Source organism: Anticarsia gemmatalis, chromosome 1 (genome assembly GCF_050436995.1).
Source record: "Anticarsia gemmatalis isolate Benzon Research Colony breed Stoneville strain chromosome 1, ilAntGemm2 primary, whole genome shotgun sequence".
In the NCBI taxonomy this organism is placed as follows: Eukaryota; Metazoa; Arthropoda; class Insecta; order Lepidoptera; family Erebidae; genus Anticarsia; species Anticarsia gemmatalis.
The window spans coordinates 1,567,815-1,586,732 of NC_134745.1; the positions used below are offsets into that span (position 1 = coordinate 1,567,815).

The 18,918-nt window shown below is 33.7% G+C and overlaps 1 protein-coding gene across 5 annotated transcripts in view; it reads right to left on the reverse strand.

The window, feature by feature from the left end:
- The window catches only part of LOC142987199 (rho GTPase-activating protein conundrum-like), a 117,254-nt gene that overhangs the window by 67,830 nt on the left and 30,506 nt on the right, over window positions 1-18,918 (reverse strand). For 3 of the 5 annotated variants that reach the window (XM_076135798.1, XM_076135807.1, XM_076135816.1), the window contains exon 2: window positions 18,036-18,116. In XM_076135798.1, coding sequence (XP_075991913.1) covers window positions 18,036-18,116 — 81 coding nt within the window. Of the gene's footprint in view, window positions 1-8,854; window positions 9,259-18,035; window positions 18,117-18,918 lie in introns of those variants that run through there. The other 2 variants (XM_076135835.1, XM_076135826.1) reach the window with 2 other exon arrangements.

Sequence of the window (18,918 nt, forward strand, 5' to 3'; positions counted from 1 at the left end):
TCATAAATACAAAATAAGATTATCCGTCAAATTGACATTGATTTTATATTGAATGTCATAACTACTCAGTTTTTCTAAAAGATTACATCTCTATTCTCTTTTTTTTTTTGAAAAAATGACATAAAATTTAAGAGCGTACAAAGTATCATTTTTACAAAATTTCGCAGTATGAGTTAGTCAGATGGCATTGTCCCATTTGTAGCAAGGACTTTAGTCAAAACACAATTATGTACGGTACACATACAAACTGGCATAGTAACACACATTCTGAAAGCATATCTCAAAGAAAGTCAATTGGCTGTCGAACCGACACTGAATCATGAATAGTGAACGAGTGAGTACACGCAACGCGTCGCACGCATTCAAATATGTTGTGACATGAAAACACTTCAAAACATAGTATTTCAAAAAAGGCTTCATTTGGTTTGAAAACATATGATTAAGAGTGAAAATTATCCAAAGGTTTATTTATGCTTCAAAGTAAAAATATTACGAGTAGGAAAAATAACGTCGCTTTGTAGCAATTACGGTGGTCTCAAACGGAACAATTTTGTATTGACCATTATTTGATTTCATAACTGATTAACTCTCGCGTTGCATTTTTAATATACATACTCGAATAATAGGATACGGGAATTAACGTTAATATTATTTAGTTTATTTTGGCATGAATCGCCTTTACTTTTACACGTAGAAAACTAAATGTTTTCGTTTTCTATTTAGTTTAACTCATAAAGGCTAACTAACATAATATTAACGCTTCGCTTCGTTGTCTTTCTTACATGAATTTTGCATTGCATGATATTAAATGATTATAAAAATCAGACACTCGTTTTGAAAATTACTGATTACAGCAATAATAATTTAGTGCATAACTGTAGTTACAGTAATGTTAAATAATAAGCACGTTTGTATGAAATATGAGTAAACTTATACTTATTTTTCAGGTTTGTAAATAATGAAAGTGATATAAACTCGATGATCAGTAGTCCATAATAAATGTCAGTAGGTACATTCAATGCTGTTACGAAATTTCTTGGAACCTGTGAAATGTCAATAAATACTTGAAAGATTGCATTCGTAGGCTTTACTTTCGCTCCGATATTTTTTCCAAGAAGCTCTACATAAAAACGACAGTAGAATTGTATTTTTTATAAGAACAGTTTCGCAATCATATTTATAACAATTTTCCGTATATTTTTCAGGTACAGGTACAAGAGGAAAGTAGAGATCTATCTTGCCACCATATCAGTATTGGTTTACACATTACATTTAAGCCTTAACTATAAATTGTACATGTCAAATGTTGCTTTACCTCATTGGCTAGTCATATGAATAGCAAGTTAGCAAAAAAGTATTAGACCCGTGATTTAATTTACTAGTAGGTACGAAATTTTTGGACAACGATAACCTTTGTAAAACAATGAGACTTACACAAATGTGTTACTACATCGACGATTGCTCGCTTTAGCTGTTACAGAATATATCGATTTACATAAATTATGACGTCATGATCCATTCATTGAAGTTTCAAAATGTAATAATATCTATATCTAACCCCACTAAATGAAATAGGAATAACTTTCAGACGTTAAATTTGTTTGACCCTCTACCGTTTCGCAATGCACGTAGATTTGTCATAGTTTTTGAAAGTAAAAAAGAGTTAAAAATTACAAGCCTATTTACTTCCAATTGTCTCCCAATAATACAAAAAGAAACATTGTATTCAACAAAAAAACTAAACATTTTGTCTATATCATTAAAAAAGCGTGATACCATAAACAATAGACATCAACAACATTGTTTATGACTAACCGTGAATTACTATCACATAATCAATAAGAACGGATTCAAACAATATGTTTTACACCAGAATAAATACAAAACGAATCGAATAGCCGTAACCGTTAAAACAAAGAATCGATTTGAGCAATCTATCGAATAATGGACAATCGATATTGCAATCGATACGGACGTGGTGCTTAACATTATTGTTATTTGCAGTTATATGCATTCTTACAAACTGTCTGATTGTAATAGAAATACTATACTAAAGAAAAATTACCAAATGATTAAATTCTGCAAATGTTATAAATGTGCGATAAATACTAACTTATTTTAATACTAACTAAACCAGTTACTGAGAGAACGACTAAAAAAAGTATACTAGGTAGGTATATTAGATCCCAGGTTTCATCCATCTTCATGACTAAGAGGTGATGAAAACATAACAAATAGACTTTTGAAAATATAATATTAGCATTCCAATTTACTTAACTATTCTTTGTTTAAAAGTGTCTACACGAATTTACGTTAGTGAAAGAGAAATGAGTTCTAAAGTAAAGGTAAGTAAGTAGTTACTATAAAAAAGCCTCAGCGCTCTTTTTGAAAGTAAGTAGAGCACTCATAAGAACCTCTAAAGAAACAGAGCGCAATAACAATTAGACGATAAAGGGCTAAGTTTCAATCAAAAGTTACGACACAGTATTGTCTCACTCTATTTGACATAGAACCGAAGTGACGTAAGTCGCGTGCCCAATCGAACACGATAAGATGTTATCAAAGCAAAACGTATGGCTTGAAAGGTGTTGGAGAAAGATCTCAACCTTTTAAAATCAAGATCAAAATTAATCTTAGATCATTTATTGACCTAGTTTAAGAAGTGCTTTATGATTTGAGATTAAAAGGTGACGCTTTTGTTTTCACGTAGATTAGCATCAAAAGTTGAGAAATAGATAAAAGTAGATACCTAGTATAACAAGAAAAACCCACAAATTCGAAATGATTTTTAATACAATAATCTGTATCGTGATAACACAGAAAACCCGAGATGACGTCACACAAATGAAAATTAGGCATTTTATTATAACAGACAAAAGGGGAACACTTCTATCAATTCCTAGAATTATTACAAGTATAAGACTAAAACTTAGCGAATCCATACAGAACTCGAGTCTAGTTTAAAAAACTAAAAAGAAAGAAAAGGATCATTTTAGAACCGATTATTTTATACAAATTTTGTTTAAAAACGTTATTATATATACGAAATGACTCATTGTAGCTGGAAATATTACTTTAATTCAGTGATTAATACAATTAAACAAAGAAAAGTCGTCAGCACTCAATGTATTATGTCAATTGTTAGTACTCACATACGAGTGTTATGTAGGGCGCTTAAATAACAGAACACAACGCGGCGATTGGTCGACAGAAGATATGACCATTTCCTTCAGATAGTGGCTATCAATAATTATCACTAATTATGTTATCAAACAGACATAATTGTAGTACGCTGTCTTGTTATGCACATGGGACATTACACAGCTATTTTTAAAGGCAAAAAACATTAATAGGTACATTCATAATATGACACCTGTTATACCCGATGGTGTAGGCCGAGGTGTAAGAAATGTATCGCGTTTTGCTATTAATAATATTAGTCCCATGTAATAGACGAACATATTGCCTTTTACCAGGCACGTCAATTTAAAAGATTAGTAATGTAATTTGGTTTTGCTTCTTTTGGTAATACTAATTAAGTAATACGTTTTTTTCAAAATAGATCGATGCAGCCTTTGTTTTTGTTTTCGGCCGCTTAATTACGTCGTTACGCAATAATACGATTTCTGTATTAAGTTCATATCGATTAATACCGAAGTAAAGGACATTTTACCCGCACTTCTTTTAATAAAAGTCATCACGAAGATTTCAATTTCGTTTGCATCAATATCCAAATGCAGTGACAACGTTGCATTTTATCCGCTATCAAAATAATGAAAATCCTCAAAAGCCCCTAATTCCATTGCTTCTACCTAGAGGGCAGGTGTTTGTGAATAGAACCAAATGTAGACGAAACACCGTATTACTCTCTACTCCCTATACTCTCCTCTACAACCTCAAATCTCGATGGACTTTTTTCACAATTACCTAAACTTACTCCAAAAATAACGCCTCCTCATTATATATTTCTACAACTCAAAGTTATCCAAAAGCACTAATATCATATAGCAGTTTACCGCAAATTATATTGTGACCACACGACACGCTCCATCGAACAAATTGCTAGTAAATAACACTAGTGTTTTGTCGATCATTATTGGTATTACATGTGAAATTAGATAGTCTATGTTACAGCGCTTACATTGCAGTTCAAGAAAGGCGTAACGTATTTTATTACTGTTATGTCTTATGACATTTTGATACGAAGCGACAGTAAACTTTACTGAATTGAAATGCACTTTTATATGAAAAGGATGCATGTGATAATGTATTAGTTTTATTTTGTGCCTTTTAGTCATTGAAGATGCATCGTTAGTATTGCTCTTTCAGTAGAATAAAGTCTTATGTGATGCTATATTGAATTGCCTTTTGGCTTTTTGCCACTAAGGTGCGAATTATTGATTCAGTGTTGTATAAGCTTATGGTTAATTGACGCAAGTAAAAAATAAGGAAAACTTGGGTACAAAAATATTTCGAAGTTATTGGTTAACTGGTAATTATTTATCATTTTGAATTTGATGGCTTTTTCTGCTATACAAAATAGGAAAGAACATTGGAAAAGTTCTTTAAAAACTTTTTCTTAGCCTCCGTTTGACGTAAGATTTGCGAGGTCTTTCGAAAACAGACTACACTTTTTGTCATAACAATCATATTTTTGAAGCACGCAATTCACAATTCACAAACAAAGTAAGTACTACCCGGGAGTCATACAGTTTTGATTGAAACCCGATGCAAATTTTAACGTTAGCCAATGCAAATAACGACAACCATTAAACACTATTTTCTTAACCTAATCTCCACAATTCTTTTTGATCAGGTTCTCTCCAACCACTACAAGCCAATTACCTCATAATAATCGTACAAATCATCAGACAAATAGAGACGATGCCTTTGCACCTTATAAGCCAACAAAAGACAGCCTGGCGACGAACAATCTTATCTACAAAAATCCAAAACACAGCAAATCTCATGATGTTTACTACAAAACAACAATGATGGATGTTCTGACGCATTAAACCCTACTATCTGCGAAGAATCCATCAATAAACTCTATCAAGTTCAAGATGAAAGATAAATTTAAGATAGCAACAACATGTTTGTTAAAACAATGATTCTGTACGTGGTTTCCCATTTTTAAAGTCTAAAGGTCGAAAAGATTTTGTTAGTCATCTCAAAATAGAGATACATCATTTTATTGCACTCGTCATTTTGTGCCATATTGCAGAGTCATTCGACTACTTATATTTATATTTTTCCGAATGCATCATTTTCAATACAGGTCAGTTTGAACAGTTACCAAACGAATAGTGTCAAACTCTAACTAAAACTTACGAGGGGTAAAAATATGTTGGTTTATTTTAGTTTCTTCGTCTCAACAATAAAAACAGGAAGTAAAGAACATGTCTGTGAGATATCACGTGTTGATACTCAACCAAAATCTCATATATTTGTCACCAATATCTCGCCCACAAATAGTTTGCCGATGACACCAATACCCATTGCTTCCGCAGTTATACAGTATACAACGGCACGTGACGTCACGAGGGCGGCAAACCTTTACGAAACGTACAAACAGTTGAAATATTCTATATGAAAATCACAAACCTTACCGTTCTAACTAATGAAATAGCAACCAATTAAATCGGTAGGTATAATAGAAACACTTGTGTTTTCTCTCGCTCCGAGAATAAAACGTGACGTAGATTATATATAATTCACAATTTATATGAATTAGCTACGGTTACTTGTTTGTTTTGTATACTTTATGTTACAATGTTGGTGGAGGAAGCAGGCATTACATTACACTCGTAAATCGTAATTAAAGATTTCTATTACAGTTTATGTAAGTCTTTAAATTGTTTGCTTAATCTAAGATCTCGCACTTGGGCAGCGTAGACCACAGTATTATAGAAGACTGTTCTAAATGATGCTAGCAGAAAACAGAAATTAGGTACTGATGTATAATTTAAAGAACCTATGCCTGAAAACGGCTCTACAATCCATGATGCCGATGATCTGAACATTTTTGAGCAAAACCTCAAGATAATAATAATCAAATGGTGCTTGTACCTTGATTTCTCAATGGTTTCAGACATGAAATGACTTCTGCTAAACTAGCTAGATGTAGCATCTCGTTAAACAACGTTTTTATGGAAGAGCACACAAGGTCAAGTAAGGTGTAATAAAGCCTCTACTTCCTAATACATAATGTATTTGAAGAAGCTAAGGAGTACCCATCTAGAGACATAACATTTTTACGACTTTACATACCTACCCCATACGTGATTCAAATTTTAACTTAAACCTTAATTCTCGCCGCTGACTGAACGGTAAATGTTTACAGAATGCATGTGATACTAAGATATACAAGATATCATACTGAAATGGTTGTAGAAACCAAGGTTTTTGTTAACTTAATAAACTAGGAGAAGAACAAAATCTGTAAATTATCTTACAGACATTAAACGTTAAGTGGATATAGGCTACCCATAGAATATCACAGGCTTTCAACAATACGGCTTCGTTTTCCATAAAACGAAAAAACTGATCGAAGTGCATAATTTTAAATTTCTTATATCAATGACACTGCAAGGGACCATCAAATGGAATGCACATATAACGAGACATTTTTCTCGACAATTCTCAATTTGTATAGTCCTTTATGCATACAACTTTACGAACAAAACAGACAATGAATAAAGAATAAAGAATTGTAATATACTAGATAACTACTTCGTGATTGCCCACGTCAAACTTAACTAGATACTTATGAGGCTCATGACAGTCACATAAAATCTCAATGCACTATATGCAGTCACGTTGAGTAAGTTGCACTTAAAAAATTCACTCTTTGTTTACTATAAAATGGATAAAACTATAGGAATTAGGAAAAGTTAGAACCGAGTTTCCTCAAATTACTGTACACAGTGGTCAAAGAGCTACATCTAAAGTGTAGCTTAGTCATCAATAACGTGAGAAACAAAGCCACAAAGATCTTCTAAAAACATAAGTCAAAGTACGTCTGTCTAAAAATATAAATCAACTTACGACGAAGCACATGATTATACAACAGTATACTAAATATACACCACGTGGGTTCAACCAAAAATAGATCAAACGATCTCTTCTAGCGAAAAGAAAACAAACAATCTACATATAGATCTAGCCGTCAACAGAAAACTAATGGCTGAAAATCGCGATCATAATAACGATACTTAAGTATCATATACCGTATCGGACTACGATGATATAAAAACGAAACAACACACCGGTACTCATGTGGAAGAAACCGAGAAAGCTGATACCGAAGCAAATATTTACGAAAACGAAAATCCATCATTGTCTTTAGATGTAATTGAGTCGAATGAAATATTACTTGAAAGAGAGAAAAGCGACGCTAGGAACACGATAATTAATGTAGCGATACGTTCGCTTATTAGTGAGTGACAGTCTGCACGCAACGCTAAAAATATACGAAGAAATAGGTGACTGGAACAAACGTCCAGCCAGACTGAACAGAAAAAACGTAGTCGGTGAAAAACTGCTACTGATATTATTATAAATTGCTTGTTATTTTATGCAGAAAATACGTTTTACTGCTGAACAGAACATACATTTAGATAGACATCGGACATAATGTGTATCACGTCGTAGACGCTAGTTTCTCTAAAGCTATGAATGATCTTGGATATGAAATGATTTCTGCAACTGCTATATTTTTTATGACGTGTCTGACGTAACTTAAAAAGACACTTTGAAGTTACGTAGTTAAATGGCATGTGTAGAAAGCTGACGGGCAAAGTTAAGTGTAAATATACAAAGTCGTCGAACAAAGTTTCTGCAAATAACAGAGAAAACAAAGCCTCGGGCAAAACCCCTCATTTGCGAGAGTTAAGACAAACATAGCTATTGGAAATCTTTAATGATGTTGCATAATTCGAGCTTGAGACAGGTTTTATATAATTTGTGTGACATTGTATTCAAATTGCTTTAAAAACAAATAAAAATTATGATAATTGTCAGCCCAACCCAAAACATCCGGAAGCCGATGTGGAAGTTTTACAAAAGTTCAAGTTTACGAGTCGATTTTAATGAGTTGTATAAAAACTGGCATGAGTATAGGTCAGCAGATGCCCTTTACGTTGTTTGAGGTAAAAACATCATTCATTATACGCGAGTAAACAAACAAGCTGAAGTATAAAGTCGCTATTGTTTATTATAACATAAACCTGTTGTAAGTACACCTAGACATTAATTAGCACTTACATGTTCAAGACAATAAGTCCAGCCAAGCTTATATAAACATACTTATAGATAAGCGTAATGGTATCAGTTGGAGTATAGGTGCAGACTGTGACGAATTGATTAAATCTTAGACTGTAGAAATTTCAAGAAACGTGAAATATAATTTGAGTCCGATTCGCCGAATCGTTTATACAATATCCAAAAATTTAATGTTATTCATAACCAACCTAAAGAATGAAGAACTGTCAAAACATTAACTAAATGCACCAGTGATACAGTATGTTGTTTTATAAGAAAGCAAGCTGTTAGATACAATTACAAAACAATACATGAATGTAGTAAATTGTCCACATTGAGTATTAAGCAATTATGTCTTACTATCTGTAACGTCACGAGATAACCAAGATAAGATGAAATCATTTTCAGTTACAATCAAATCAGTCTAATTGATAAACACGATGTATGTGTATAACCTGATCAATGCTCATATTATAAACATTACAACGAGGTTTAGCCTAGATCTAAATCAATTCAAATAAAGCATGCCGTTACAGATAATAACGATTTACTATAAGTTGTATTTGATGAATGAATCATGCAAGACACTAACCAACTTCAACATGTGTGATCCGAAGTAAGAGCCGCTTAAGCGAAATGGTTGTACATACGAAAGCTTAATAAAACAGTTGTAATTGAACCATCAAGCGTCCACAGCACACACACTCACTTTTACCAAACTAATTATTGCCGGGGACCATTCGAAACGCGAGACGAGAGTTTGTTTTTATGTTCCGCCACGCGTCGGTCAGGTAGCTGTTTACAACAATCGATACACTTGTTCACAACACCATCCAATTCGTTATTCGAAAATAATAAAACAATTCGTTTACTTTTATTGTTACCGACTTTTCAAATCACACTTCGAAAAGAATTAAAAAACTTGTGTACGATGAGAACGGAACGCGACAGGCGATAATGTCGGCGGTTCGCGCGGCACTGGCAAGAAATCGAGAATGAATCGAGTAGGCTCGCATCGTGCCTCTCGCTCGGGCGCACAGCCTCAGCGCGAGCTGCCCCCCAGAATGTTTTCTGTAGCGACCTCACGCGCACCCAACCTTTTTTTATGGCTCCAGGTGGATTTCGAATCACCGGAATCCCACGACTAGAAAACAAAACTCTTAGAACACGTCCGGTTCTGAAGCCCCATTTCTTTCGGAAGAATATAATGTTCATTCACATGGTAGCCGAGATGAACACGCTAACTATACTCATGAACAATAACAATGGAGGTGTCCGAGTTGAAACAAAAGCGTGTTAAAATGATAACAATTATCGTAGAGCGAGCGAGTACGATTAACATAAAACATGTGAAGGAGACAGGTATAATAACACTTGAATTGACAATGAATCATAGTGGTTTTATTGAAAAGGCGTAATTTAGACAAACGATGAATATATCAGATGAATTATTATTAATAGATTTCAATTAAATTAAAGTAGTACTATGTGAAGTCAGTCGAGGTTTTGTTTGAGTCCTTGTCTCGTGAAATTTACGATCATTGTTCACGATTGAAGAAGGACAGTAAGTACAATGTGTCACATGTAACACAATTGATTGTCGCCTCGCTTACGACCTTTTTATTGGTATTTAAATTGCCATTACTATCAACAGCGTTGACTGTAGTACCAAACTAATTTTCTAATGCTGTTTAAAAATATTTAGTCCACGAGGCAGCGGCAAAAAACACAACGTAATTATATTGAACGGTAAATTTAAAAGTAAGGTTAAATCTAATGACGCAACTTGACATTGCACTACCGCGAAATGATTGAACGCAATGCAAAATAATATGACATAAACATTTACCAATAAAACAATAGAGGAATCTAGAATACTATTTGAAATTGAGGCACCATACTGATAGCACTGAATATTGCGGTGCTGAATCTAGGACAATGTATTTCACGTAAAGCATTGTCTGTATTTTGTAACAGCTGGCTGAAAATTATTAAATGCCAACAACCTCTATAAATGTGAATATCGACAGAAAAGCCCGTCTGAAATATCATCTTACGCTTTGCTATGATAGATCCAATTGTTGTACTTTGCGAGACCCACTTTTTTTATTGCTTTATCTAAATTATATAAGAAATCGATGAGTCGAAACATGTCACGATACAAAAAAGGAATAGATCCATATTTATGTCTCAATTCTTAAAAGGCAGAGACCAGGAACGCCAATTGGTACGATTCTGCCAAACTTCCTTTCCTTCGTTTACACTCATACATCTTGTCATACAGGACCCCCAGTTACGAGTACTAAGCACCTGAACTTTTGTCAAGACATCACCGATATGATCTGTGGCCCTCTTTTTTCTGCCTACCCCTATGGGAAAAAGGCGTGATTTTACGTATATACGTAAATTCTTAAAATACATACCTACGTAGCTGAAAGAAAACAGTTTTATGATACCTATCTTGCTATATAAATATAATAAAGATAAGTTTATTGTCACTAACGTCCTTTATGCCTTCGTAAAACGCATTTCCTCTATTCTAATCTCTATTTCACGATGGGGAAATTTTATTTACATATATTTGCACAACATAAACCGAGAAAATCCAACATCATTAAAATTTTCCACTGCTGTCAATCTTCATAAGATAAGCGATAATATTTGTCAATATGACTGCTGTAATATATTTGCCGAAGAACCGGAACAGAAGTTGTTTTGACCATCTTTAAATGAAAATATAGGAGACGATAAAAATCACATGATTGTGATTTGAGGAGACTTATCTGAGGCTAAAATAAGTCTTTATTTTTCTATAAATAACGAAGTACAATGTGCTCTGGTTTAAGTATATTTCCTTTGTGATAATTTGGTCTATCGTCAGAAAGAAAAAAAAGTTTTTTCAAAGGATTGGTTGAGATTGTCGTAAATTATTTAGTTGACTACTTTGTAACTAATTTGAAAGAATAAGAAGTAACTTCAAATAAACGAGGATGAAATCCGAATTTTAGAATTATTGAAATCAAATTGAGCAGATTATTATTTTACCATAACTTAACAAAAAGGTTTGAACTTGTGAACCAGACACTAACCGTCAAGAAAGACTTAAGAATATTTACAAAACTGCTTCCAAATCTCCACAAAAACTATGTCTATAAAGAATTTGTCTTTTCTTGCCCCGAGTGAGTAGTTTTCGTGCGTCAAAATCACAGTTCAGTCTATGTAAAGATCAAACAAAAACGAAACAAAAGTGCGATACTCAAAAATCTATTTAGAGATTTCTATCACCGGTTTTCCTGGTAACACAGTTAGTGGTAAAAATAAAGTCTTTAAACAGAGCCTAGAACAAACTAGGCGAAAAAAATCGGACGACAAACAATCGAGTCACAATCGATTTTTAATTAAACGCTCGATTTAGCGAATGGTTCCACTCGTATTCGGTGAGGTGTCAGCGACCGCGCCAGTCAAGTTTTTTGTCCATCCAGTCATTAAACCTCCGTGGTGTACTGTAATTGATACCGGGAACAAATAAGACAAGTTTGAACTCTAAGGTCATAAAAGCCGCGGTGAAAGAAGTGATTTATTTGATGCAAAATAAGTATACGTACAAGTTATAAATTCGTTACGGACAATTTGTCTGCATCGATTATGCAGGAAATGAAAGACATTCCATTGGACTTACTGAGTAACAAGAATGGACGTATTCCTCCCGATGCAAGCATTCTTGATCTTTGAGAAAATGTTGGTAGAAGGACCCTTTCCAACTATATATCGATGTTTTATTATCATCTGCGTGTGTGGTGCTCCCCTTTGAATACCATTGACATAGTGTCTTTCCACATATTAATAAATAGACTACGGCTTTTCCTCAATACATTTTATGTGCTAGCGCCAACTCATAAATATTAGAATATTTTCGTAATCTTCAACGCTACTTTCATGGCTCTAAACGAACCGATGAAGTCTGAAAATCAACCTCAGTTGAACCTTCAATTCCTGTAAGCGAATCATTGTGACGCAGAACAAAAACCTGACCGGTGCGGTGCAACTCTGTGACGTCATTCGACGCGTCAATGTGGATACCAAACAGCTTTATTAGAGCTTGTAATAATGTTACATTTCACTTATAACGGGAGTTTTGAAAAACCGTGATTTTGTATGTCGATATGTTAGCCTCATTAATTCGTTCCCCGTTCAAAATATACTGTAGTTACACTTCTACATTACCAATACCTATTTAGTACATGATTTTGCCGCTTTCAAAACAAAATATATGCTATGCTACGTCACCAATTATATCGCCGCCTCCCATTTTTTTTTAAATATTGTCTAATAATTTATTAATATTTAATATTGTGGTTTTTGATGCTAACTCCCGCACTTATCAAACGTAGTGGACTCAAGGCCTAACCCCTCCCACGTTCGGGAGAAGACCCTTGCCCAGTAGTAGGACGACGGGTTAAAAAATATATATTATAATATCATTACCGTACACCAATTAACGGAGATTAACGGAGAGTCTAAGAAAAAAGTCACGCTTTAAAAAAAATATATCTTATTAAATATTAATTTATCGTACAATTACTTTCTCTGTTACGGTTATGTAGTTATCTCAAAATGTTTTCATAAAGTAATATATTTGATAAAAATAAAGGAGTAACTAACGGCATTTGGATTTCACTGCCATTACGGTTTGATCCAGTTAAATGATGAGTTCTGTGTTAATACGAGTCCGTGTAACTGTAGAGATAATAATATGTGTGTACTAGATGTGATACATAAACATCAGTATAATAGTCATGTGATTCTAACATACCATTTCTCTTTAGTTTAGTGGTGAGCTCAACTAATTCTTCAGATGCTTTTCTTGCGTCTTCCACTCGAATAGGTACTGTATGGGCACCAGAAAATTTATTTACTATGGTTGTTCACTGCTTATGGACAGTTTTCTTATAAAAAGTCCTATACTTTGATAAGTGTAACGTAAAAGTAATAGCCAAATTAGTTTCTTCTACAAATTAAAATAAATGTCAATGGCTTTAGCTTTTACTTTAGATATTTATGAAGAAACTGGCCGTTGGTACTAAGGGGCTTAAGCCAAACTTACATATTTTCATATATTTAGCTTATTTCCGTGCCCTACTTCTGAGTGAAAGCCTTTTCCCTGGGTTTCCAATCCTCTCGGTCATTCGTTGCGCTAGACGCAACGATTTAACAAAATCAACATCAAATCATTTATTCATATAGGTCAAATACTGACACTTATGGTCAGGTATGATACAGAGAGTGAATTTACCGCCAGTTCGGAAGGTAGGGCCAATGAGAAGAACTAGGAAGAAACTCCTGGCCACTCTTTTTAACATAACTTGCACATAATATCTGCATCAAGCAGCAACTTCAAGTCCCAAAGCCCCCACTGTCGTTGAGTTCTACAGGCAACGAGCGTTAGTCGTCTATTATAATCACTTAGCAGCATTATAACAAAGTTGCTAACATTTCACGAGTCGTGTCATCTCACATCGCGCTAACATGCAACATGTTAATTTGAGAAATGCAATCATTTTCACTTACTATCACTTTTGATCGCGAACAACTTCATGGCGTTTTATTGACTTTATGAATTTCATTCATCGGTATTTAACTTTTTATGCTTATTTAATAGGTTCCGACGAATTTAAACTCAAAAATGGGTTTACAATATTTTGGAAATATAGTTGAGGTGTCAAAAGGATCTTAGTTTACTGAAGAGTGAGGAAAGGCACGTGGTAGAGGAAGACTCTAGGTAGAGTTTTTATGAAGAGTGGTGATGGTTAAAGCCGAGGGTGATTACAGTTAGTAAAATTCTACCGTAAGCTGACTCTGGATATAGTATATATAGAAGATTTTCCACTTGAAAAAAAGGCAACCCTAACAAGTAGTAAAAGTGTCTCACGGCCATAAAATATTGCTATAATTGATGTTGGACAATACTAACCATATTTTATGTACATCTATAATAAATCGTTAAACGAAGCTGTAAAGTATTTATAGTTTTCTAAACTTGTGATATTTCATCAATATTTACGTCTTAGTGTCTCCGTATATATCTTTTTTTTTGATTTACTAAAATCTCTAGAGAATCGAAAGCTTGTACAGCGATTGTGTTAATGAGTGCAATTTGGCATTTTCTTAGATAAATCAGGTTTCACTATCGTCCAGTGTTCTGCGCTTGTCTGAGAGTGAGCAATCATAACGGTATCAGGTGGCTGTCGCGGTTCCTCTCAAATATTACTGAACATACTCCGACATGAAATGTTAGAGTGACTACACATTGTTACTGAAAATGCGGAGATTCTGATGCCGTTTGCTTAAAACCACCGTCTTGGAGTGAAAATTTATATATATTAATATTAGTAGGTTAGGATTCATCAATGAAAAGTTAAATATAAAAGATATTTTTCATTGAAATGAGGTACGCTTTCTCATTAGCTAGTATAGACACTGCCATGGTTACTCGTGAAGTCAACTAATTTAGAGATAAGTGAAAATAAGATGAAAGATTTTTTGTTTCACATTATGGTTGATTTAGCTGCCGGATATACAATTATATTCTTCATGAAAAATCCTCCGGCCCGCTTCAGAAGTATGTTATCTTCCTAATACTGAAGAAAAGTAATGAAAACTACATTCTTTGTTTTCAGCGTCGCGTTGTAGTGCGCAGTAAAAGATGAACATTTAATAAATCCGCAACGCTTTCTGATCAAATGCCTAATATAAATCAAGGCGTTGATAAAAAAACTAAGACTTTTGCTCGTTATATGCCAAATATTTATCTTTAATTAACGGTTTCTCTGGGTGTCGTGTCTTTATTATTTTCTTTTTGTCGTCTGGTGCCCACACGGAATTATTAAGTTGGAAACTGACAGCAAAAACTATAATGAAACATGAAGCAATTATCGTTCAAAATTAAACATATTATCGAATTAAAAGAGCAGAGGCTTATAATATTGCTGGCTATTTCGAACGTACCTCTTATGTCTTACAATATTATAAATGCTGAGGTTTATTTCAACTTGTCTTAACTCTCTTAAGGTGAACCCGTGTTAGCATGCAAAGATTACAGTCACAATCTTACTCAATAATCAATCTAACGAAAACAAGGAGCAATGTTCAAGTCATATTTAGACAACCAAACTAAAGAAGGGTTTCCTTTACTAAAGTTAACTTATTGCAGGACTGGAAAGCAACTGTTTGTCATACAAAAAAAAACTCAAGCTATATAGCCATACATCGATAAATATGCACAAATGCGAATCCGTCTGTCATAACACACATATACGTTACATACGAATGAATTAATGTACAAGTTTTTCTAGTTTTTACATACATAGTGTTCATGTTTCTAATTTGCATGTTGTGTTGTAATAGCATTGTGAACGTAACGGATATTTTCGACTTGAGTTAAGGAGTGGCTGCTGAGGTCAATGGTACGATTGAAGAGTATAGAAGGAATATATCAAAGGATGTTCAGAGAAAAGAAAGAGAAGCAAAGAAAGAGCAGCAAAGAAACCATGGATGTAAGCATTTACGTCTAAAGCAAGTGGTCGAGGGTTCACACCCAAGGCAATATACTCGTGACTTTTCAAAATAATGCACTCTCCTTTTCTCTTCCATGCTATCAGTAAGTACCAAATGATAGTGTGGTGAGCCTTCCTAATCTTTCTCCTCCACTTCACTCTATTGACATCTTTTTCGGAACACTCACCCATGTCTTTGTATTACAGTTTCCCATTGTGTTATGGAAAAAAGTTTGAGCGTTTTAGCAAAATACTGCTCTATTACTGATGATTAAAAAAGAGTTCTTGTAGTTATTACGTTACACAAGAATTTGGTAGGACGGGGACTAGGCTTCTCGTGCATTTTGATGACTTATGAAGATAATGTTAAAACGATAGTAAAGCACTTCCTGAAAGAAAGCAAACATTGTTTTCTCGTTGTTATCTATTATGAAGATAATTGAGCAGTCATGAGAGGCTTAGGATCATTTCCGTACGTCATTTCTATGTAGCAAAAACATACAAATACTTGTCTATAATACTTTTCAATGAGTTATTTTCAAACACTGCAACTACTGTACTGACAGAACAGTCGTGGGCGATGTGGGTATTGTATTTAATTTTATATTTTTTTAATTACAACAGATGAAATGTCTTCAATTTACTAGACCATTGAACCTTAAGTTCCAGACCAAAATATTACCCTTCGTGGCCTAATTAAACCCTCAAATTCATACAAAATGGTAAAACTTTTTTAGAGGTCTTTAAAGACTTACGCCAGTGCGTTAATCTTTAAAGACCTCTAAAACAGTCAATGCCTTCAAAATATAATATAGATAGATATATCTTTTGTAATTTCTCGGCAAACCCATAAAACCACTGGCCGCCAGGTGTAAACATAAGTGGAACAAGTTAATGGTAAAACAAACATCTGTATCTCTCGCCTTGACCCCACTTGCGCAAAGTTCACGAACAATGCAGTTTCAATATTACCACAACTTTTCTCACGTCCAAACTTAAATTATGGTAATCAATTTTTTGCGTGCGAAGTTGATTGAAATCGGTATTATATAGGCTGTTTTTCTCGTACTCTGGTTTTTTAATGCCGTAATTGTAAATTAACGACTTTGTTCAGGTTTTGCTAGATATGCAATATTTGTTATATTTATTACCTTATTTTCATACTGATTATATCTTACAGAAGGTACTTGCGTCCTTACTGGCGTTGTGTATTATGTAGATTATTTAGTCGAACAATAATTTATCCAAAATATGTTATGATGCTGCCCATACAAACTATATCGAGCGCTACTGTCACCAACAAACTGTTAGGCAGATCGGCGATTTTTGTGAAAATGAAATATTTATTGTTGAACTTGAATAGACGATTAAAAAGATTAAATAATATAATTTTATTTTGGGTGATGAAACAGATAGTTAATTGTATGTTTATTATTGATTTGTTTCTAAAACTGTTATAAAATTCATTATTCTTGAGGCCAGTTTCATGGCTTTTAATTAACCATATGCGATAGATAAAGTGACAACTTATATACCAAAACTAACTACCAAAATTCCACCTCATAAGTTACGAATCCTTTCCCGAGATCCTTACTCATTTTTCGTTGTTTCATACTTATTACAAAATAGCCTAGTGACTAAAATAATAGCGCTAAAAATAGCACCACGTGTAGTAACATCTTGTAATGATCATTTAATAATAGTCCTAGCACCTGTACCATACACACCTGTGTATCATCTGCCTGTCTGATGTATATTCGACGCAGTTTTTATAAGAACGGCCTATTATATAGTGTAACTACATAATCCAATTGAGACAGACATCTTAATTAACATTTAGAGAATCTTTTAATCAAGAAATAAGTCAATTGTATATTTTACTGAATGATGCACATTTTTTATTTCTTTTATATGAGTAAACTTCTGTTGGAGCAAGCTAGTGCAAATCTCAAGTTGTATTACCAGATCGAACAAAGCGTAATTTGGCTGGCTAATATCTATAGTTTTTCAATAACAGGACAACCATTTGGAGTTTGCCTAGGAAGTCTCTATATGGCAGAGGATAATGTAATAAATCTAATGAAAATCCAGTATTCGTGTATTCTAACTAAGTTAAATATTGTGAGTATTATTACTGAGGAAATGACAGTAAAAATAATGAAGATTCCAGTATAACTCTTCCTGTATTCTAAGTTAAATATTGTGAGTATTATTACTTACATATTCAGTTTTGAGAGAGCGCCACGACAGTAGACTACTGCTGCGACGCAGCTGTATCTTGCCCATCCGCATCGTACAGTCCTGAAACAAAACATAAGAAAATAAGTGGACGTAGTTATGAAAGAACGTTCCAATCCACACGCAGGTCGAACTGAGTAAATCGCGTTTTTGTAATTTTGTGGTACGCTTTTTTTTGGTAGCGAGTACAGCTAAGTAGTATGTATCACTGCAACAAAATAAATAAACTCTATTTTTAAATATACTTGTCACTAAAATTTATTCATATTTCTCATACAAATTATGAAAAAAATGCACTTGGAACGTTTTTGAAAAAAGGCTTAATGTATGGAAGTAGATTTTAACTTAATTTGCAAAAACGTTCCAATATGTTACAATTGCTATATTTTGGTAATTAATATATATATTTTCTAAATCATAAGTAAAACAATGAAACATTATTAAAATATATTTTTTAAGAAATATTCATACATAGCTGGACCCACGCAACTTCGCTTGCGACATATAAGAGAGAATGGGTCATAATTTTCCCCGTTTTAGTAACATTTTTTACTGGTACTCTGCTTCTACTAGTTGTAGCGTGATGATATATAGCTTACAGCCTTCCTCGATAAATGGGCTATCTTATACTGAATGATTTTTTCAAATCGGACCTGTAGTTCTTGAGATTAGCGCGTTCAAACAAACAAACAAACTCTTCAGTTTTGTAATATTAGTATAGATAACATTTTTCATTGCTACTCTGCTCCTATTAGTAGTAGCGTAATGATATGTAGCCTATAGCCTTCCTCGATAAATGAACTATCTAACACTGAAATAATTTTTCAAATCGGACCAGTAGTTCCTGAGATTTGCTCGTACAAAC